Source organism: Odontesthes bonariensis, chromosome 21 (assembly GCF_027942865.1).
Source record: "Odontesthes bonariensis isolate fOdoBon6 chromosome 21, fOdoBon6.hap1, whole genome shotgun sequence".
NCBI lineage: Eukaryota > Metazoa > Chordata > Actinopteri > Atheriniformes > Atherinopsidae > Odontesthes > Odontesthes bonariensis.
This window is the reverse complement of record NC_134526.1, coordinates 18,050,181-18,074,087: the sequence shown is the minus strand read 5'-3', so window position 1 is coordinate 18,074,087 and position 23,907 is coordinate 18,050,181. Positions and strand designations below refer to the sequence as shown.

Genomic DNA, 23,907 nt, shown 5'->3' with positions numbered 1-23,907 from the left:
GATTCCGTCCTAAGCCTTTTGATCTATATAAGCGGTTGATTACTATATCCGTGACCACTATAAGCGGTTTCCACTGTATAGCTGTTGTGTGAATCTAACATTTTCTGGTGCCGAAACCCGGGAGCCAACAACTGAGGACGTCCAGGACCGCGCAGGATCAAGGCCGAAAATCTGTCGACAGCCGACCACCCTTCGCTGGTCGGTGCCAATGGGTTGATCCAGCCCTGCCCTGGACTCTTCGGTGACGGCTCCCTGCGACCCAGGTCAACTAGCAGAAACCGGTAAGAGCTGATTTACTGAACAAGATGCCTGGGGCCTTGTAAAACGGTATTAAAGCCTGGGATCTTGTATTGAGGCCTGGGGCCTAGCGAATAAATAGTTTAAACTTCTAACCTGGGGTTAGTAAAATAGTTTAAACTTCTAACCTGGGGTTAGTAAAATAAGAACAAAATACCTGGGGTATTATTGTAAAACTGTATTGAGGCCTGGGGCCTAAAGAAAAATAGTTTAAACTTCTAACCAGGGGTTAGTAAAATAGTTTAAACTTCTAACCAGGGGTTAGTAAAATAGACCGTCGACGATAAATGTTCAGATTAATGCATTAAAACTTGAAGGATAGTATAGAAGTATAATTAAAACTAATAAAGTTGATCCAAAGTAAGAAATAAAAAGGCCGCGAAAATTTTCTTAAACAACCGAAATTAAATAATAACAGGAATAAATTAATTAAACTAAATAAACTTTAAAAGGGACGTCCCGAAGGTAAATTGGTAAATTAGGATTAAAATAAAAATTAAGAAATAGAGTTAGAAAGGGCTTCTCCGCCAGAAGGAGGTTAATACACGTGTCTGCCGTAAGGGAGAGTAAAAAGAGTGAATGAGCAAGTGTGAGTGTGATTGCCACTAGTGGAAGCAGCAGCACGGACTGAAACCTAACGGTGTTAACGTAAATCCGTGGTCTGTTGAAGTACACAAAGTAGTGGATTAAATGTTTTAGGTCTCTAAAAATGCATGTTTAGAGAATGAGAGAGAAACTGGATGCAGGATGCTGAAGTTAAACGAGGGAATTTCCCCCCCCCCCCCCCCCTTTTTGAATGTCCACATCTTCCTCTCCTTTTTTCATTTCCTCTGAGTTCTGATTCTCAGTTTTGCTCCAACACCCCGTATTAAAACTTAGTCAATTTTAAAAGGATAGGTCACGGACAAAGTAAAGAAGTCCCACGCGACGTGCAGTTCATGCACCATCTTTTCCCTGGGTCCGTTATCTATGTTAAAGAATGGATGGAAAAATATGAGTACGACGGGCCCCTCCGGACAACGCCACTGAAGGAGATATTGAGAAAGTTGGAAGTGAAGGAAAGGACGAAGAGTGGGAAAGCAAGAGAAAAGTTGGAAAAAGAGATTGAAGAAATAAAGAGATGGATTGGTCAAGCTGGAAAAAGAGAAAAAGAGATCGAGAAGAAAAGGAGACTGAAAGAGGGAAAAAAAAGTGCACCCTCGCTGCGCTGAAGGTGCGGCCCGATGAGGAAACCACCACGTGCACGCGCCGACCAGCTGCAGTGCAGCCTCCTCCTCCTCTTCCCCAACCCCCACCGCAGGAAGCAACTGCCGAAGCTGCAGCACAAGAAGAAGAAGGAGGAGAGGACAGCCCGCTCGCCTACGCAGAAGAAGGAACGGGAAATAGTTACAGAACCCCTGTGGCTTACGGCACCAGGGGAAGCAGAAACCCAAGAGGATCAGTGCCTCGCTACAACATGTCACCAAACAACGCCACAGTCTATGCCTCACTGGAAGCACCCCAGAAAACAACTGGGGGAATTTACCCCTCACTGGCACCATTCCAAGTGCCACCAGCAGCTGTGAACGCACAAGTGTATCCTATGATGGAGGTGGCCAACCCACATTACAACCTGGACGGGGACCAAAGCAGGACAATCAGAGTTTTCAGACCCTGGACGGAGACAGAAAGTAATGAGGCATGTAGAACTACTAAGGTTCTCCAAAAAAGTTATGATCCAAGATGAAGACCAGAACCAGCACCAAGCCGAGTTTGTGCTGAGCCCAAAGTGTCCCGTCAACCTGTTGGGACGTGACTTACTCTACAAGTTGAGACTTGCCCTGGTTCCTACCAGCAAAGGAATGCAGCCAGTAAAACACAAGAGCGTACATGCAGTAGAATGTGAGGACATAGAGGTTAATGTCCATCAAGCACAAGGTATCCCTAAAACATTCTACTCCCTGGACCTCGTGGAGGAAGGTCCCAGGTCCGTAGTAAAAGTTCTCCGAGACCAAGCCAAGATTTCCAGAGGACAAAGACAAACACGCTGGCCAATGCACGTCACCCTCATGTTTGATGGGAAGCCAAATGCCGAATATGATGGGCAATTCCAAGTCTTGGGCACCCAGAAGGTGGTGCTGCAACACCTATGCTCGACAGAAGAAGGAGACGCAGTGGTGACAGCCAAACTCACCCCGGAGACCGAAAAGCTGCGTATCCAGGAACTGGGAAAGGTGGCTCACGTCTCCCTTGCAAGGAAGGAAGGAAGACCTTGGCAGAGCCTAGGACGAATGGCAGCATACTGCTCTTACGTCCCAGATGATTCCTGGATCCCAATCTCCACTAGAGAATCCACATGCAATCTGCCAAAATACGGCAAGGTCACCAAAAGAGCCTTGTTTTGGTCAACTATGGTAACCCCAGCAATCCACCTGGCTCCCTGATCTCTCCTGACCCAACTCACCGCAGCTGAATTCCCTAGCGTACCCGAAACCTTTTGGTCAGCTGCCAAGACAGACGTTGGTCTGCTAAAAAGAAGTAGAAGTCCACCCAAAGACCTCCTATAGACCACGAATCAGACAATACCCACTGAAGCAGGACGCAATAGAAGGCATAAGACCAGTCATCACGGACATGATCACTGTAGGAATCCTCTACGAAGACCCCACCTGTGAGTGCAACACCCCAATCTTCCCAGTAAGGAAAACTGACACTGGAGCATGGAGGCTAGTGCACGACCTCAGACAAGTCAACGCAGCAGTGCAAACCAGAGCACCTTGCGTGCCAGACCCCCACACCTTGCTGAATGAGCTGAGACCGGATAAGAAGTGGTTCACCGTTATAGATCTCAGTAATGCTTTCTTCTCCATACCCCTGCATCAGTCAGCCAACTATTTTCTCCCAAGAAATAATGTCCTGCATTGAAAAGCATAGCCACCCCGAAACAACGCAAATATTGGTGTATGTAGATGACATTCTCATTGCAAGCCCAACGGAGGAAGAGAACAAACAGCAGGCACTGGCTCTATTCAAGCATCTGGCAGACACCGGAAACAAAGCATCTTTCAAAAAACTGCAGTTCTGCCAAGAGGAAGTCACCTTTTTGGGACACAAAGTGTCAGGCCAGGGAAGAGAACTGACCAACGACAGAAAGAAAGCTGTCTTAGCATGCCCGAGACCAACTACCAAGAAGCAAATGATGGCTTTTCTAGAACTGTGCAACTACTGCAGGGCGTGGGTTGCCAATTATGCAGAAATGAGTCAATCCCTGCTGACACTTATCTATGAGAGGGACATGGCCCTGAAAGACCCCATCACGTGGAACCCCGAGGCAGAGAAAGCATTCGTCGCCCTGAAAGAAACAGTGTCCAGCTCAGGAGTACTTGCCCTACCAAACTACCAAAAACCCTTCATCCAATCAGTGGACTGCAAAGGAAACTTCATGACATCCGTCCTGTCTCAACAGTCAGGAGCAAAACTTCAGCCAATAGATTCTATTCTAAGCGTCTGGATCCCGTGGCTGCCACCCTCCCCCACTGTGTGCGTGCTGTCTGCGCTGCTGCACTGGCCGTGCAAACATCAGCAGAACTGGTCCTATTCCATTCACTAACCTTAAAAGTACCACATGCAGTGGACATGCTGATCACAACGACAAAGATGTCCTTTCTGTCACCTGCAAGACACCTCTCCATTATGACGACCCTGCTATCCCAACCACACTTGACAATTCAGAGATGCAACACACTGAATCCAGCCACCTTGCTGCCCACAGAAGAAGACGGAGACCCTCACGCATGTGTGGAAAGAACAAAGGAGTCTTGCAAACCAAGACCCGACCTACTGGACACACCAATACTTGACACCCGGTATGTGTACGTTGACGGATCCGCCTCCAAATCCCCTGAAGGAAAGAACCAAGTTGGATATGCCGTGGTGTCAGACACCGAGGTGTTGAGTGCTTGTCAACAACAGATGGTGTCACCCAGGACATGTTACTGTTAAGAGTTGTCTCTGCAGTCCTGACATTGAACTATTGGCAGTAAGTTTTCGTCCATATTATTTGCCAAGAGAGTTCACCAGTGTTGTTTTGGTGGCTGTTTACATTCCACCCTCAGCTGTTGCCGACACTGCATGTGATGTCATCAGTTCCATTGTTGCTCAGATACAGACAGAACACCCCACTTCTTTTGTGGCAATTTCTGGTGATTTTAATCATGCCTCACTCTCTGCTACACTGCCAACTTTTCAACAGTTTGTCAGCTGCTCTACCAGAGAAAACAAGACATTGGATTTGTTTTACACAAATGTCAAGGATTCATACATTTCCAAATCAAGACCTCCCCTGGGTAAATCAGATCACATCCTTGTTTTTCTCTGTTCAGCATATAAACCCCTTGTCCAGAGACTACCTGTCACAAAAAGGACTGTTAGAAAGTGGTCACAAGAAGCTGAAGAAGCCTTACAGGGTTGTTTTGATGCAACCGATTGGATTTCTCTTTGTAAGCCACATGGAGAGGACATTAATGCCATGACTGAGTGTGTGACTGACTATATAAACTTCTGTGTGGACAACACCATCCCTACCAGAACAGTGAAATGCTTCCCGAATAACAAACCCTGGATCACCAGTGAGCTAAAGGAACTATTGAACAAGAAAAAAAGAGCCTTTAGGGAGCGAGACAGGGAGTTACTGAGGAGTATACAGAAGCAGCTCAAAGTCAAGATCAGAGAGAGCAAGGAGGTGTATAGAAAGAAGCTTGAGAGTAAACTGCAGAAGAACAATATCAGAGATGTGTGGTCAGGAATGAAGAAGATCACAGGCCTCAAACAGAGGGAGGATCGGATGGATGGAAGTCTGGACAGAGCAAATGAGCTGAACACATTCTTCAACAGGTTCAGTTCAGGAACAAGCTCACCATCCTCCCCTCCTGTTCCCAGCCAAAGAGACATCCCACCCTCCTCTGACCCACAGCTTTCCTGTAACATCTCCACCTCCACCTCAGTCATGGATTCTTCTGCTTCCACTAGTTTGTCTTCAACCCAATCAGGAGATGCTGCTGTCCCCTTTGCCCCCCCCCCTCCCACTTTTCTGTTTCTAGAAGTCAGGTGAAGAGGCAGTTGGAGAGACTGAACCGGAACAAGGCTGCAGGTCAAGATGGTGTCAGCCCCCGAGTCCTGAAGGTCTGTGCAGAGCAGCTCTGTGGGATTCTGCAACACCTTTTCAACCTTAGCTTGACCCAAGAGAAGGTACTACTGTTGTGGAAGACATCCTGTCTGGTTCCGGTACCAAAGAAAACTCATCCTTCAGACATCAATGACTACAGACCTGTTGCCCTGACATCCCACATCATGAAGGTCCTGGAGAGACTCCTGTTGACCCACCTGTGTAAGCAAACCAGCACATATCAGGACCCCCTGCAGTTTGCTTATCGCCATGGAGTTGGAGTTGAAGATGCTATCATACACCTACTTCAACAAACCCACTGTCATCTGGACAAAGCAGGCAGCACTGTGAGGATCATGTTCTTTGATTTCTCCAGTGCATTTAACACAATCCAGCCTGATGTGCTTCATCTGAAACTCCAGAAGACTCAGGTGGAGGCCTCAACAATCACCTGGATTAATGACTACCTGACAAACAGACCACAGTTTGTCAGACTGAAGAATTGTGTGTCTAACCAGGTGATCAGCAGCACAGGAGCACCACAGGGGACTGTACTCTCACCATTCCTTTTCACTCTGTACACTTCAGACTTCCAGTACAAGTCAGACTCCTGTCATCTACAGAAATATTCAGATGACTCTGCAGTAGTCGGGTGTATCAGAGATGGACAAGAAGCTGAGTACAGAGAGCTGGTGGACCGCTTTGTGGCATGGTGTGGGAACAATCATCTCATCTTGAATGTTAACAAAACAAAGGAGATGATTGTAGATTTCAGGAGAAACAGGGTCAGATCAAACCCTGTTTCCATCATGGGAGAAGAAGTGGAAGTGGTTGAGGAATATAAATACCTTGGTGTTCATGTTGACAACAGACTGGACTGGAGACACAACAGTGAAGCCATCTACAAGAAAGGACAGAGCAGACTGTACTTCTTGAGGAAGCTAAGGTCCTTCAAGGTTTGCAACAAGATGTTGCAGATCTTCTACAAGTCTGTTGTTGAGAGCGTCATTTCCTCTTGCGTCATCTGTTGGGGCAGCAGCATCAGAACCAGGGACCTAAAAAGACTCAACAACCTGATAAGGAAGGCTGGTTCTGTTCTGGGGACGACTGTGGAACCTCTGGAGACAATAATGCAAAGAAGGATTTTGCATAAAATCAAGAGAATTATGGACAACCCTGAACATCCTCTCCATAAGACTGTTATCGGAAAACAGAGTCTCTTCAGTCAAAGGCTTCTTCAGTTTGGATGCAAAACGGACCGCTACAGGAAATCATTCCTGCCCACAGCCATCAGCATCTATAACAATTCCTTGATTTAATTGAGCTACATCAACATTTAATTACCCTCTGGGATAAATAAAGTATTTTTGAATTGAATTTGAATTGAATTGAGTGACATCCACTCTCCATGTGCCTTTTGCCGCCCTCCATGACAGACACCGCAGTGCTAATGTGGCATCCTTTGCGGGAAAGGGCTGGTACGTGCAGGCGCCTAACAAACATAACCAATGGCCCAATGGTTGGGAGCAGGTGGTTCTCCATACCAGTTACCCATCCCACTCTGCCACTACCCTACATTGGTCTCTCTCCTCCTCGGCGAAGACTGTTGGACACATCATCACTGGAGTCAAAAGAGACGTCTCCTCTTCCACACTGAAACTGACTGTTAAATCTGACCAACCTGGCTGTCTTCATTTGTTTATCAGACCTGACGTTTTTTCAGAAGACCCTTGGTTTGCTATAACTGTTTGTTTTACCTCCCCATCTATAGCTCCAGTTGCAGATGCTCGTGACCCTTTTCTCTTGGTTTACTAGTGGCACTTGGTTTCAGATACTGCTTAAACTTATGACTACCATTATTGTTACATTCCTGTTTATTGTTTTTGTCCTAGGTTGTTGTATCCCATGCCTTCGGAGCATGGTACAAAATACCATGGAAAAGGCCCTTACAAACTATGCACACGTCCAGTACCAACAGCTGAATAGACAGGCTCCTGATAAATATTCCTATGATGATGTATCTATGTAACTTTTCTCCCTTTTGTCTTGGCACCCCTGTAACCGCTCCTACGGAGGGTCGAGAAGGATTTTTCCCAAACGCTTTGGTTTTCGCCTTCTCCTTGACAAAATGTTGCTGTTTCTCTCCCTGTCGTAGCCTCCCTTTGATGTATGCATTTAAAGCCTGATGGAGGAATGTATATTGATGTTTTATGAGGCACAACAGGAGGGAACTGTAAGGATAACTAGAAATTGCTGTTCCTATGAAACAGCAGTGAGAATGCATATAAGGTGAATTACCTTGCTAAAAAATCTCAAGAAGCTAAAAAAAGGTAAAACAGCTGAAGAAGCTAAAGAAGCTAAAAGAAGCTAAAACAGCTGAAGAAGCTATAATAGCTGAAGAAGCTAAATAAGCTAAAAGAAGCTAAAGAAGCCAAAAATAAGCTAAAAGCTGAAGGAGCTATGGAAGCAAAAAGGCTGAGAAGAAACAGGAGTTTGAAGTTGAAATGACATTTAAAAGACGAGAGTGTAATGATTTCAAGCTATAAACAGTTGAAATGGCTGAAACTATGCTGAAATTGTTTTAAAAAAAAAAAAAAAAAAAAAAAAGGCTGACAGCTGGGGATCAAAGCCCTGAAGCCCGCACGAAAGGGCGTGAGTGTTACCATTAGGCCATCTCGTCCTGTTAAACCAGAAGTGCATTCGACCAATATAAAGAGTACTGACAGGCACAGAGGCGGCGGCGGTCGCGGGAGAAAAATGAGTCGGAACATTGTCTTCTAACACGTCCTGTGAAAAAAGTTGAGCAGCTAGAAAAATAATTTTAACACTGTTAGAAGCAGAAGGCTTAGCGGAAGTTAGCAAAGTAGTTTTATATCAGTGGAGTGAAAAATATTTAAATGGCAGCAGGTTGAACTCACTTGAAGCTGATTTTTGACCACTCAAAAAGTTAACATTGGAGTGGATGGCAGATTTCATAAGAATTTGAGTTTTTGTTCAAGCTTAAAGGCTCATAGTTCAAAATCTGTCCATGTGAGCTCTTTAGGAGTTACATTGGCTGAAAGAGGACAAGTTTTCCTACATTTTAAGGTATATTTTGTTTCTCTCAGTTAAACTGTATGAAAGTTATAGTAATTTGTTTGAAAGTTGAAACTTATCAGAACGCACTGCTGAATGTCTCACTCTAAAATCCAAGAAGGAGCTAAATTTTCATATTTTTTAAACTGTCATATTTCAAAATTGGAATATTTGAATATTTTTAAAAGCTGAAACATTTGGCAATAGCTGAATGTCTTATGAAATTAAAATTTGAATGGTGTCTCTAGCTGAAAGTATGCTGAAGTAGTTACAATTTGAAACTAGAAAGCTGCAAGCAGCTGTGAGCGGGACCGAGGTGTGCGTACGTTGGGATGTGCGTACGTTGGGGCATGCGCTGGACGCTGGAGCCGCAGCTCTCCCCACATGCACGATACCCTCTGCGTACGTACGAGCACATAATAACCCAAATGCGGAGGGGTATTTGAAAATTTCTAGGGGGCGCCACTGAGCCATTTTGCTCCGCCCACACACGAAACCATTTACATACGTACGAGGTCGACAGGGTGGACGTGTGTGCCAAGTTTCATGACTTTGCGATGATGATAAGGCTTTCATATCACAAACGGCATCACACGATTTTCACCGCCTAGCCACGCCCACACCGTTCAGAGTTTGGAAAAGTTTCTCCGTGATTCTTTCCCCCCCATGTCTTAAGAGTAACCTGGCCAAGTTTGAAGGTTTTTTGCATTAAATATGTAGGAGGAGTTTCTAACCCGCTGGGTCCAGCATCTACCGTATGAAGTTTGGGACAGATTGGATAATATATGTGGGAGTTATAAGCGACTTAATTTTTAGTGGCGCGTCATAAATTTGAGGCGTCGCCACGGCCACGCCCTTTAAAGGTAGGGTAGGAGATCCTGGATTTTGAGTCCAGCGAAGCTGCATTTTGAAAATACACAGGTAAAAAGTCCCAACCCTTTTCTTCACTTTCCCCCCGAAGGCACGCCTCTAGAGTACATGAACGCGCACGAGCACGAAGGTGCACGAGCGCTGTTCTGACAGCAAGCATCGATCGTTGTCGTATTTAGTATTTAGTTTATGCTAACTATACGTTTAATAATGCTAGGTGCTAGCCAAGCTGGCTCTAGTTTAGCTTCCTGCCAAGCTTCGTTCACGGAGCAGGGTACGCGCACAGGGGGAAGGAGGGGGAAGGAGGGGGAGGGGGAGGGAGGAGCAGATTGCAGTTTGATAGACGGCATCAGAATCCAATCATTGTGAACGGTCCGTTCACAATGATTGGATACTGTTTTTCCTAGATTGTACGTTCTAGAGGCCACTAAAACTTTTCATATTTGTGTCAAAACTTTTAATTAATTGGTTGCAATGAGGGTGTGAAGAGTATTTCAAGCAATATGTAAAAAAATGTTCCAGAAAAAGATCCCCTACCCCGCCTTTAAGTTTTGAAAAAGTTGGCCAATGATTTTTTCGGCCCATGTCCTAAGAGTAGCCTGGCCAAGTTTGAAGCGTTTAGCATTAAATATGTAGGAGGAGTTCGATCAAATGCGAGGTGTGGCAAAAAAAATACATTTCCAACCACCAGCAGGTGGCGCTATAGGTGGATGTCACTATTTTATATGTGAGCGTTCAGTCTGGGTCCAGCATTTACCGTATGAAGTTTGGGACAGATTGGATAATGTATGTGGAAGTTATAAGCGACTTAATTTTTTATGGCGAGTCATAAATTTGAGGCGTCGCCACGGCCACGCCCTTTAAGTTTTCAAAACGTTGGCCAATGATTTTTTCCGCCCATGTCTTAAGAGTAACCTGGCCATGTTTGAAGTTTGTAGCATTAAATATGTAGGAGGATTACGATCAAATGCGAGGTGTGGAAAAAAAAAGACGTTTCCGACCACCAGCAGGTGGCGCTGTAGGTGTATATCACTCTTTTATATGTGTGCATTCAGACTGGTTCCAGCATTCACCGTATGAAGTTTGGGACAGATTGGATAATGTATGTGGGAGTTATAAGCATTTAAATTTTTTGTGGCGAGTGATGGCGAGTCATCAAACTTTGAGGCGTCGCCACGGCCACGCCCTTTAAGTTTTGAAAAAGTTGGCCAATGAATTTTTTCCCCCATGTCCTAAGAGTAGCCTGGCCAAGTTTGAAGTCTGTAGCATTAAATCTGTAGGACAAGTTTGATCTTATGCAAGGCATGGAATCAGTCAAAAATGGCACGAAAACGCACTTTCCATCCAAAATGGCCGCCTTCCTGTGGACGTGGGACCATGGTGGCATGAGACTTTTTCATGCGTCTGGGCATGATGAATGAGTGTACCGAATTTCGTTGTCCTATGCGAAACTAATCCTATTAAGGGGACCATTTTTAAGCATTATAGGGGGCGCTACAGAGTCAATGAGCGACTCCCAAAAATATAAAGTTTAGATTTCATGTCGTCGACTGGCAGGTGGTGCTCGCAAAATTTCCTGAGTTTTCGCATACCTTTTGCAAAGAATAAGAATAATGGAGAAAAATAATAAACCTTACAGATACAATAGGGTCCTTGCAGTTTCACTGCTCGGTCCCTAAAAAGGATATGAAGGATGAAGGATATGAAGATTTGAAAGGATTTACCATTACTTTTAAAGGGACAAAAACTTGAACAAAAAGCTTAATATCTTAAAAAGTTTAAAAGTTTGAAATACCAGAAACAATAGCAGTAATGTGCTAAAAGAGCTGAACATTTTGATACCAAAATTGTTGAAATAGCTGAAAGTATGCTGAAGTAGTTGAAGGACAAAAATCGGCGGAAGAATAATACGGAATAATAATAATAAAGAGAAACAGGAATGTAATAGTGAGAATGCCTTAAAGCATTCTCACAATTATTATTGTGTGCTTATAAAACAAGCTTAATTACTCTGTTTATTTGCTGACTCTGCTCAAACTAGTTGAGCAGGAAATCAAGCATATTTACTCTGTGTGAATTTCTTCATTGGTTTCTGCTTTGCCTATTTACAATGTGCATTATTCCTTGTCTTAAATCAATGACTAACAATATGATGGCAGGGCTGTTTTCGAACTAAACAACATTTTATAGACAGACCTGTAGTGTGTGAACTTTGCTTAGTGTGATACAAAGTAATTCAAGGGAACTGTGGGAAACAGGGTGCTCTGGTCTTCCCATGCCCAGTGAAACATTTTGTTGCATCGTGTCGCATAACCGCTGAATAACTATGCAATAAAGAAGGCTAGAGCGGGGAGGGAAGGCAGAGAGAGTCCGTGAGTGGAGCTGACAACAGAGCACACTCTCTGCTTTCTCCCTTTTGCAAAAGCACATTAATACCAACTTCTGGTTTCTGTCTGTTTATTCTGGTGTTTTGCTATTATAGCTGTTGTGTGAATCTAACAATTACCCCGAGATTTCTAACTTGATAGTTAGGTTTTAGAGAGAGAGTCTCTAGGTGACTGATAACACTTTCTCTTTGTTTCTGTGGGCCACAGACAATGATTTCAGTTTTGTCTGAGTTTAGCTGGAGGAAATTGTTTTGCATCCACACGCTGATCTGTTCGATGCAGTGACACAACGTATCTACAGGCCCGTGTTCTCCTGCCTTCAGTGACACGTAGATCTGAGTGTCATCTGCATAGTTGTGGTAGGACACATTATAGTTGCGTATTAGCTGGCCTAGTGGAAGCATGTACAGATTGAACAATACGGGTCCCAGGATTGACCCCTGGGGAACCACACAGGTCATAGCCATTTGGTCTGAGACACAGTTACCAATTTCAACAAAATGTTTCCTGTCCTCCAGATAGGACTTGAACCAGTTTAAGGCACGACCAGAGATTCCCACCCAGTCTTCTAACCTCTGTAATAAGATCGCATGGTCAACTGTGTCAAAGGCAGCACTGTGTATAATTTATTGACTCTAGAGCCCCCTACAGATTTACAGTGCCAGTGCAACTAAGATGCTGCTGTGGGACTGTAATGGCTGTAGGTGGCTTTTTATGAAAAGCTGTTTTCTTTCACACAAAAAAAATGCTAGACCACAATTTTTTGTGCAACCTCATGCTTTGTTGCTGTCTGTCTTTCTCTTCTTGGCATCTCCTCCTTCAACGCTTACTTTAGTCTTTTAAGATTACATAGCGTCAGAAGAGGAATCCCTGGACCAAATGGTAACAAGACAGTTACCTTTGTCCATGCTGCTTTATTTCTACTGTAGTCCAAAGCAACCAAACTGAACTGTGATTTTAGAGAGGCTCTTTTGTGGGTTCACTATAAAATGACAGTGACTGTAAATTATTCTCGACTTGGAATGTGAGCAAAAGATAATCATTTGGTTGCATCTGCAACCTCTGCAACCTGATGCCACCCAGTAATAATGATTCCACGATACCAACGTGTAGATGTAAACACTCTTACATGCTTTAAAGGCTCGCAACAAGGTTAGTCCAACGGGCCATTTTGTCTTCTTTGTAAATTGTGTTTGGACTGAGAAGCAACAAAGAAGAGTAATTTAAGTAGAATTGATGAGCAAAGAAAAAAGCAAAGGGACAAGCTCAGGTAAACATGCAGTACGACTGACTGCTCTTTTTCTCCACTTAGCTTAAGACGTGATACCCACAGTGTCGCCTCCTCCTTTCAACCCTCGCCACACACACACACACAAAGACCTCTGCTGCTCTTTTTTTTTTTCATCAGAGGTGGAATATTGACTTAACCGGGTCCTGAACTACTCCGGTGTGCACACACATCAATCAGACTCCGTTTACATTAGCAGAGATCAATTCCTGCCAGTTTTTTTTTTTTGTCAAATGGACAAAGTCAGTGACTGACACCTCTCTAATAGGATCTTAGTGCCCACAGAGAGAAGGCTGGATATAGAAAAGCAGGAGACATGCAAACTGCTTAAAGCCACAGTGACTGATCTGAGCAGACGTAGAAAGAATAGATTTTTTTGTGAAGGAAAAAAAGATGGATATTTTATTTCAATGTTATCTGCTAAACCTAACTGACTCTTTCAGCAATATCTCATCAGCTGGTTGATACAAGCCAGGAAGGGAAATGTAATCAGGATACAATACATGGAGATACATAAATTTGAGAATTAATTTTCATAGTGAAAACGAGTTTACGTTATTTTCTATTACGATTTGGATTTATTTGGTACGTCAGCGACCAATGCATATACGTGCCACACTGCGTGAACAGCAGCTCTTTCAAAGGAAAGACAACTTTCGCGCTGCATGTTTGGCTTTGAACTGGGACTTGTTTGTGTGCTTTATTTATTTATGAGTTCATTATGATCCAGTTTGTGCTCATATGTGGTGTTTCATGTCAGTGATCATTTGGGCAGCCAAATGGTGAACCTGATGTGTTCTTGTGATCCGTGGAAATTACACGACTGCAGCAAATGCAATAAACATGCAAACACACCAAGAGAAAATTAGATAACTGGTACAAGACAGAAATGAAAAAGCATGGAAAAAATGAAAAATCATTAAAGAAAAAGAGAAGCGAGCATTTTTCAAAGTGGAAATTGAAAGAAAACTTCACTGTCAAGACAGACAGCACAACAGAAACATATCCCTAACCAATCACCAAGTGGTTCTGTGGTCTAACCATGATAGTTTAATTTTGAGATAGAGCTAAAATCACTTGAATTTGATGTTGTATATAAATCAGTTCAATATATTTATATTTATTACCGAGCTGATCCATTCTATATGAACAGAGATAGCTCCATTGTTTGGAAATGCACTCCAATAAAAGCACCAGATTTAAGGCTTCCAAAATGTTGACATATGCATATTTTGACATGTATATTTACATATGCAGCAGTGTTTACTCCCCAAACCTGTAGGCTTTGGTAGACTGAATTTCTGATGATCAGAGAGGCCTTTAATCCTTAGTGACTGTTCTTATATTCATGTTTAACAGTTTAGGGTCATATTTTTTTCTCTCTCTACCAACAGTCTGTACATCATGTCAGGTCCCTGCTCTGATTATTGAGATAAACAGGTCAGACTGGTCGCAAAGGTAAAAATACGGTGCAAATGAGCCATATCATTCTGCTCATCTTGAACTGGTGAAACAGGGCACATGAATCATAAGACATCTTCAACTTTCAACCATCCCTCCTTCCAAACCTTAAACTGATAATACATGTAGACATGACACCAATGACATGTCACAGAGATGAGAGGGACGTTTCCTCTGTGAATGTGTTTGTACAAGCAGCAGTCTGTTGTTAATGCTGCATTGACCTGGATGACAGCAAGATAAAACTAATGGCTTTAGCTTTGCCAAACAATTACCATAAAATCTCCTCCCTCAACATGCAAGCTCATGCTCCCTCCATGGTTTTCACAACTCTCCCCTTTCTTATTCTTTCTCCTGCCCAAGGCAACCATCAAGGTACATTTTTTCCCCCAGATTTTATCACGACTTTACCCCCATCACCCCTGCGTCTCCCTCGCAGTGTTAGGGGGCAGGATTCCGTTGTGGTTTTCCTTTAATGATGGCTATAAATGCGATTTAATTGAAAAGAAGACCATTTCCACTTTGACATCAAGAGCTGGTATTGGCTGTGAAATCATTGCAGCCACCCATGGGTGGGACTTTCAAATCCAGAAGGCTGGATGACGCGCTCCGCGCATAAATACACTCGGAGCGTAGCGGCAGCACATGACTCTGGGTGACTTTTCATCAGTGCAGGAAGGCACTTGCCCGGGCACTGGATTGTCTTCACTTGTAACCTTTGATAGAATTACGGGAAATTAATGATAACGTAAGATTTCCGTTCTCTGACATGAAGAAAATGACTCAAAATGAAAAGTCGAAAGTGAAAACGAACGGGTATAAAAGCAGTGAAAGTGGATGTTTACAGCGAGTAAGTATTGGAGACGCACATCACTGTGCTGGATAGTGGAAAGGCGCACGGGAGCGCATAGGTAAGGCAAGTCGAATCCATCTCTAAAAGTGTGACGGTATAAATTGAATTTAAACATATAAGAGATGTGTTATTATACTCCTGAATGTGTGCAAAAAAATAAGGATAGATAGATAGATAGATAGATAGATAGATAGATAGATAGATAGATAGATAGATAGATAGATAGATAGATAGATAGATAGATAGATAGATAGATAGATAGATAGATATTCTTCATTGCCACGGGACGGGTCATTGAAGTGGGCTGGGATCAAACGTTAAGTTCCATTTGTGGCAGCTAAATTAATAGTCTTGTTTCTAAACTTTTCTTAAAACACTACAAATGGTAGTATACTGTTGTGACTGAAACCAAGAATAAAATTAAATTAAACCAGTTTAGTCCCCACGTAATAGCCGTACAGACAACAGATCCTGTACCATGTGACCTCTGTTGAGTTTATCCGTTAATATCTCATCTCCACGCCGTTTTGTATCGTGGTCACGCACAATTTCCCCCCACCTATGTCACCAGTGGGTCTGTCTTGATAAATTTCCCAGGAGAGTGTGTGAAATTTGGAAAAATGTTTAGTTGTCCTAAATTTGAATTTGTTTGAACGAGATTGAATTATTCGGACGTGTGGACATTCTAAGATGACTCCACCTTGAATAGTTTTGTGGACAAAAAAAAAATATATAAATCAAGTCCTGTACAGCCTGAAGGGGAGAGGGACTTCAGCTGTTTGTTTTCTCAACAACATGCTGTGGGATGCGCGTCACTCCCGTGTTTTGAAGCGCGGTTCAGTGAGTCTTCACGTGATAGCATATATTTGTGCAACACATTTTCGCTGCCTAAGGGTGTAAAGTCTCACGACTGACAGTTATACATCCATCCATCCGTTAGCTAGACCCGTTTCATCCTTGAGAGGGTCACATTGGGTGGGTGTGGCTAAAGTGGAGCCCAGCACATAGCCTACTGGGGAGCAGGGTCCAACAAATGGCAACATATGAAGCACAAGATAAGGTTAGTTATTGCTGTCAGTTGATGTTATAGGCTATATGAGATAACATGTAGAGTATATAATGTATATGATATAGTATACATTTTTCTGCAATATCTCAATGAGGTTATACTCTGTCGTGGTTAGGGTGACCAGATGTCCCGAAAAATTCAGGACAGTCCCGAATTCTAAGCTTCTGTCCCGAATCCCGAATCTGGCTGTACTTGTCCCGAAAATTAAACTTATGCCAAATAATTACTTTTTAACCCCAGGTAAAGTACACATCTCAAACTAATGCTACTGCCGTCTGTGCCACCTAGAGGCTGCTTGCTTGCGCAGCCCCAAATGTTAAGTGGCTGCGTGCTGCCCCGGCTACAATGTATCTATTTTGTTATCTTTAGGACATTCTAATTCCATTCCATTGCAACAGTAAGCGCGAACCGGCGCGAAAATTCACTTTCACTGACACACAATAGCTAGCGAAATGGCAGACGAAGAGCCACACCACCAAGCAAAAAAAAAACAAAAGCGACAGGAAGGAATGGGAGGGCAAATGTTCATGGCTTAACTACAAATGCATTGAATTTAAGGCGTTCTGTAAAGTGTGCAGGAAGGACTTTGGCGTTTCCCACGGAGGAGAATCTGATGTTATAATGCGTTTTGATGTTTTGTACGTTCAGTTCGTCATGTTAAAAGTTAAAGTTAATTTTAACTTTCATGTTAATTTTATGAACCCCGGAATTTTGGACTGTGTACGTTATACCAATACACTGGAACTTGCCGTGATATTACTGGAGTGTGCGTATTTTATTGCAATTATACCCAATAATCTGCCCTTTAAATTAGTCAGCCCACCCGCGCGCGCCCCTTCCCGAATTTCTGGTCACCCTAGTCGTGGTCAATGAGTGAAAATGATGTCTCATGCTCCCTGGACCACTCTTTCACAGTTTGAGCCCAATGAATCCTAGCAATGTCATCTTGGAATATACCTGTGACTTGGGGGAAGAAATATTTATTGTGGGAGAAACCTGGCTATTTGGCATAGCATTTGGGCACATAACTGAAGGAACCACAGATCATAGCACAACCCATGCAGGCTTGAACTGTATATTAAGCATGAGTGCAGCCTTCCATCTGCGTCTCTTCTTTCTCTGAGGCACCCATGATACTGGAACAGGATAAATCTGCACTCATAAGACCACATGACCATTTCCCGTTGCTCTGAAGTACAATGTTTATATTCCCTAGCTAATTGAAGTATTTTTTATAATCAGCATCACTGATTAGTGGTTTTCTTGAGCCTATACAGCTGTTTAAACCAAATACCTTGAGTTCTCTTGAGAGTAAATTTGCTGCAGTCCCAAGCAATCCCTCAAAAATGTATTTATTTTATATATGTTCATGCCAACACATTGCTAACAGATATGGAGCCACTTTCTACTTAGTTGTTTTGGCTTCTTCTGTCCCTGTTTGTTATTGACATCTCGTCCAATGTTAAATCTTTTAACCAATAGTGTCCTTTTATAAAGTGCTACTTCCAATTAAAAGAAATGACATGTTGGGGTAATGCCAAGACAACTTAGTGGAACGTTTCTCTTCTCACCTGGCAAATATGGGTCTCTTGCTCAGAGAGCACCCATGTGTTGTTAGTCCTGTGTGGTGTGACAGGAATTCACAGAAAACTGAAATTCCAAAAACTCTATGAATTGTTTTTTTTTTTTCTTCGTGCGAGCTGCATTTAAGCATCATGTATAATAATCATCAATATGTATGTCTTTTCTCACTTTAGATATTTCCTACTTGGTGCCCAATGAGCATGAGCACTCCCTCCTTCAACATGAATGACGACAACTGGATATTGATGCCTGAGAATGTCAGCCTGTCTTCTTCTGAGCTCTACACCCCCACCCCCAACAATAACTCAGACACACTCCCACCAATGCCCTTCAATGAAATTACTGCAATCATCTACAGCATTGTCTTCATTGTGGGATTCCTGGGGAACACTTTAGCCATCTACGTATTGGCTCGCTACACCAAGAAGAACACAGTAACTAACATGTACATCCTCAATTTAGCTGTAGCAGATGAAATCTACATACTGGGAATCCCTTTCTTGGGGACCAATAGTTCCCTTTCTTATTGGCCTTTTTGGAATTTTCTCTGCAAAGTGTGCATGACTGCTGATGGCATGAGCCAATTTGCCTCAACATTTTGCCTGACACTGATGAGCATTGATCGCTTCCTGGCGGTGGTTTATCCCATGCGCAGTGCCAAATGGCGGAAGCCACGAGTGGCCAAGATCTTAAGTGGCATAGTGTGGCTTGTGTCCTTTCTGATGGTGTTGCCACTCACGCTCTTCTCCAATGTACAGAAGGATTACAACACCTGCAACATTAGCTGGCCTGAGCCATCGGACTTGTTGTCCATGGTTTTTATCCTCTACACAGCTATCCTGGGTTTCTTTGGCCCTCTGATTGTCATCTCCCTCTGCTACCTGCTCATTATCATTAAGGTAATGGGACATATAAAAGTGGTCCCTAGTTTAATTTACAAATGCCGTGAAGTTCTCTGCTTAAAATCTCATAAAATCTTCTTCTCTTCCAGGTGAAGTCAGCGGGTGCGCGTGCAGGTCTGACTAAACGGCGCAAGTCAGAGCGCAAAGTGACACGCATGGTGTTGATCATTGTGTTAGTGTTTGTACTTTGTTGTCTTCCATTTTTTACCACCAACATTGTCAACCTAATTTATTTCATCCCTGAGACCAAAACCTTTGCTGTAATCTACTTTTCCGTGGTGATCCTCCCCTACGTCAACTCTTGCGCCAACCCATTCCTTTATGGCTTGCTCTCTGACAATTTTAAGCAGAGCTTAAGGAGAGCGTTATGCTTTCACAAACCAAATGGGGTCGCCACGAGAGACACTACAGCGGGTAGACAGAAGGCTTCTAAGGTAAATCATTTCCATGCTCCGAAATTTTTTTGTATTCTTTTCATTTCCTTGGGGTAATAATGATAAGAATAAAAGTTTTTTGGAACAAGTGGTTTTGATGCCACCTCTTAGTAAAAGTATCAAAAATTGAAAAACTAGTAGATTCAGTGATAGCATTACATACCTGAACTGCATGTTAGATATGGCTCAGGCAGATTTACTTCTTTTTGTTTTTATTAAGAGACAATAAAATCACTGAAAAAAATGTAAAAAGCAGGTAATTTAAGGATTAGGAGCCAAGTTGTTTGTTTTGGACTTGTATTCATAGGTTGTTGTTTCTCTCAAAAGATCTAGCAGTCTTTACACTACTTTACATTGATTATTGGGTTTAAATCATTTAATCATTGCTTTCTGGTTTAAATTCACATTTTACATGGTGTCCTGAATAATTTTTTTCTTTTTTTTTTCAAAAATTCTTTATTACTACATTTTACGGTGGGTGTGTACTCATGAATGTGGATCTTGCTACATTAATTGCAGCTTCTGTGTTACCACGCTGCCAAACAGGGCCTCAGACTGAGGCCAGATCACTTTACTCAGATAAAGTACCTGGATCCTGAGACTAAATTTCAATATATTAGATGTTATTATTGTTATTATTCAAGTAGACAGAGGCCTTCTGATCCTCCAAAACCATGTGCAAATCCTTTTTCTAGAATAGCTGAACATTTTTTATCAATAAATTTCTACCTTTATATAGATAGATAGATGATAGATGGATACTTTATTAATCCCGAGGGAAATTTAAGGATCCAGTAGCTTATACAGAATACACAATACACTGATTACGAATCAGAATACAAAAAACAGCACAAGTGCAACACAACACACAACCACAGACAACACAGCATACTAACATCACAGATCACAGTTCAGACACAAGTAAATTTTTTGTGTTTTACTGAGTAACTTCATGACATTTAGTAAAAATTAAAGGAATTCCAAATGTCATGTCAGTGACACACTCAAAAAAAAAGTTGGGATAAAGGCATGTTTTCCATTGTGTTACATCACTTTGACATTTCCATGATGGTAGCAATTCCAATATAAACATCTGCCTCAATAGTAACTAAGTCTTAATTGCATTTAAGACAAATTTCTAGCTTTTCTGGAGGTCTGGTCTATATTATTAATGTACTGAGAGCTAAGTTAAGAATTGTTCCCTAATATAGTATAGTTTAAAGCAATACTATGTAACATTTCTACCTTAAAATAACAGCTTGAAAAAAATTGTGCGGCTAGAATAAAATATTACGATTGGCCTGTCTCCTATGCAACTTCGGGGGTCTGAGTTGGAAAAACTGCGCTATGTAACTTTGCTGGAGCGGCCCGGGAGCTGAGCGGAAGTACTTCAACTTGCTTTCTGGCACACCTACCGCAAAAACAAATAGACCCCTCTCACGCTCCCAGGTACATTTGATTACTCTTACCTTCTCGGTCCTGACTCCTCGCCGGTTCGTCAACAAACGTGAAACGTGAAAGCGAAAGGGTGTTGTATTTACGACAGTGTAACCGTACATTACCTCCAAGCCTGTATGGGGAGCTCCATAGTGGGCTTTTTGAGACGTTACATTGTATTGCTTTAACTAACATCAGTAGCAACTTTTGATTTCCATCTGTGTCTTTCTGGTCTTTAAAGAAAAGAAAATATGTCCTTTTTAACTTGTCTTTTCCTTCTTTTTAGTGTATCATTCCACAACTTTTGCAGCCCTCGGAGGATCACTTACAAATGGAGATGGACATGGTAAAAAGAAAAATGATAAAAACAGTGTTTGAAAATATCTTACAAAGAATGCAAAAGCAGAGGATATCAACTATTCTGCTGCAAATAAGCATGCTTGTATTCACCATTCATACAAAATTGCGTGTTTCTACTTGATTTTATGCTCTAATAAAATCATCAGCGCGTCTTCTGTCAGAGTGCTCAGCTGTCTCCTCAATGTGTTACTTTCTTCAGTGTCAAAAACATTCAAAGATGAAGCTTATGTTGTGTCACAGATGAGTATAACCTGACTTCAAATTGTCGTAACCTTCAGCAATGACACTTTCACTAATTAGAAGACAATGAGAGCAGCTTCTCGTGTCACTTTCCTACTGTTTTCTGTGTTTACCATATCTCTAATCGATCTGGAATTTGTTTTTGCAGACTGTCAAGATGGAGGTGGAGGTTTTAAGTAACACTGATGGTTTCCTTTCTGTGCCTTTCTGCACAGAAATAGTGATGAACGGCCAGTAATTAGTTCTCAAGCTGACCCGACATGAACTAGCGACAACATGGAGGTTGAACAAGGTACCCCTGGGGGTTGTATTGACTTGGAATTCCCTGTCATCACTGCGGTCCAACCCTGTCTCGCTTGGGTATTTTTGAAGAGGACCGGAAAAGATCTCTTTGAGGAATGGCTACTTATAGCATCCATCACTAATCTCTGCTTTTTTTTTTAATGTCTCTATGTTTTCCACCATATGGACTGTAGAAGAAAAAACATTATGTCTTTCTCATGATATCCCTTAATAATGAGAGTTGTGGTGTAATGTCTTGAATGGTTTCAAATTCTAAGTTATATTAAGTTCTTTTTTCATTTGATCCAATTAAAACAAGAGACCTGCTTTTGTTTTAATTTGCTGCTGTTGCTCATTGCCGTGAGGACAAATTCAGTATAATGAACATTTCACAGCACGAAGAGACCACTGGGAAAGATGTGTTTAGTGGAACTTAAAGGCTGGTTCATCAACAGTTGAGTGAATTAAGCTTATTTACAGACTTGAATCAGCTGATTGATAGTAAGCTCATTATGACTTTGATGGTCAACCCTGACAGTGGTATTTATCTTTTTATGGCCATTTTTATTTTTCCAAGACTTTATTAGGAGTCAACCTTTTATTCACACCAGTTGTGAATCCAGTTTTTGTTAATGTCAGACATGCTGTAATTCTGTCATTTGAGCATTTATAGAATTTAGCTTTTGTTGTCCTCTTGGTTAGTGTAAAAAGGCTTGTTAGAGGGCTGTATAGTGGCTTGTTAAGTTGGACAGCCTTTTTGTGACATGTGTTGTCCTCCAGTGGATTTACCTTAGGTCCCTCACATTTTTCCTGTTGAAATGATGACATTGTGATGTTTGTGATGTGTCATTTCTTCTTACGGGTGTAGCTCGAGCCAAACAAAGACCATGTCAAGCACAAGCTTTGCTGTAGTGAGTACAAGCTTGTTTGGGAAAATATTCATTGAGACCAACCTGTGAAATGAAAGAAATTTGTGATAGAAATACTGTGAATTTTTCAATGATAGGTCATTCTGAATTTAGATCTTCACACGTATAACATAAATGCTAACATCAATATCAATAAAAAGTGTTTTATGTATGTATGTTCATACTCCATTAATCTTAATCAAGTGTAGAGCTGCTAATATGAAGCAAATATTTTTTCTTTACATTTATCCCATGGACAGAGTTTGTGTTTATTGTAGTAATTTATCAATTTTGTTTGTTTCAGAGCTAAGCCCTTTGGAATTTGTAACTTGTAATCCAAGCCAAACACAATGTAATCACCTCTCTGAATGAACTAATTTAGTGTTTTTGTAAAGGAAAAGTAGAAAATGAAAAAGTCTTATTGAAAAGCTAAGAAACCTACAAATGTACTGTATATATTTTATTCCCCAATCAGTCCATTGGAACAAAATGGAACTCTCTGGGGTAAAAAAAAAAAAGACTGATTACTACAGAAGGGAAAACCCTAACACAAACATAAATTGAGGTCAATGGGTTGGCTTTGTATGTGTTGCTGAGGGTATATGGGTATTTTTAGCTTGCTCCTCTCAGATTACTGAACCTGCTGTCTTTTCACTTTTAATATATGCAACCATTTTGTCTTTTAGAAAACAACACATGGCACAGGCACACTGAAAGATGCATTGACCACATTTGTCCTTACCCATACGTTTAGATATTATATTGGTCCTCACAGTGTGTGTGTGTATGTGTGTATATACTAAGCAAGAATTAAAGGTCAAATGCTACAAAAGAAGACGCATTTATCCGGCAAGTTCAATCAGCTGTGTCTGAAAATGTAATGAGCAGCACATTTCAATACGATATGAGAGCATATGTTGCAGCTTTTGAAAGTAGTTTCTTTTTTGCAAATTATTAATCAAGACTTTTTTAAAACTACATTTACAAATAGCCTAAACATGGATTTGAATTATGGCCAAAAATGGACAAAATAGGGGAAGTGTGTTAGATGTAGCGGAAAACATGAATAATTAATAATTATGAAAATAAGTTTTACAATAGAATTGGCATCTGGACGTCTCATGAAGTCGGTACCATAGCTCCAGGCCTTTTCTATGCGGGCTGACGTAGGTGCAGATGTAACACCTCAGCAACACTGACAGATTGCTTTCTTCTTTTTTATAGCAACAATTGATTGAGTGAAGAGGGAGAGGGTTTTTTTGTTTTTGTCTTTGTTAAGTTTGTTTAGTCTAGTTTCCCCCCCCCCCCGCCTACTTT

General features: G+C 41.8%; 1 protein-coding gene across 4 annotated transcripts; it reads left to right on the top strand.

The window, feature by feature from the left end:
• The first annotated feature begins 15,153 nt into the window (after positions 1-15,153).
• On the top strand, positions 15,154-23,427 carry LOC142370813 (somatostatin receptor type 5-like). Of its 4 annotated transcripts, none has more exons than XM_075453298.1 (5): positions 15,154-15,432; positions 18,201-18,926; positions 19,019-19,363; positions 21,087-21,146; positions 21,549-23,427. In XM_075453298.1, exons 2-5 carry the CDS (start codon positions 18,222-18,224, stop codon positions 21,636-21,638), a joined length of 1,200 nt encoding a protein of 399 aa, XP_075309413.1. In that variant the 5' UTR covers positions 15,154-15,432; positions 18,201-18,221; the 3' UTR covers positions 21,639-23,427. The 4 variants fall into 4 exon arrangements, with proteins under 4 accessions (XP_075309413.1, XP_075309414.1, XP_075309412.1 ...); XM_075453299.1 differs by having other exon boundaries at positions 15,154-15,437; XM_075453297.1 differs by lacking the exon at positions 15,154-15,432 and adding an exon at positions 16,313-16,434.
• The last annotated feature ends 480 nt before the right edge of the window (positions 23,428-23,907 follow it).

Bases quoted from the DNA above. Each gene is read 5' to 3' on its own strand.
- LOC142370813 (XM_075453297.1), top strand. From the start codon at position 16,408: ATGGCAACATATGAAGCACAAGATAAG. The intron at 18,927-19,018 runs GTAATGGGACAT...CTTCTCTTCCAG, and splicing joins ACCTGCTCATTATCATTAAG to GTGAAGTCAGCGGGTGCGCG. The intron at 19,364-21,086 runs GTAAATCATTTC...CCTTCTTTTTAG, and splicing joins GTAGACAGAAGGCTTCTAAG to TGTATCATTCCACAACTTTT.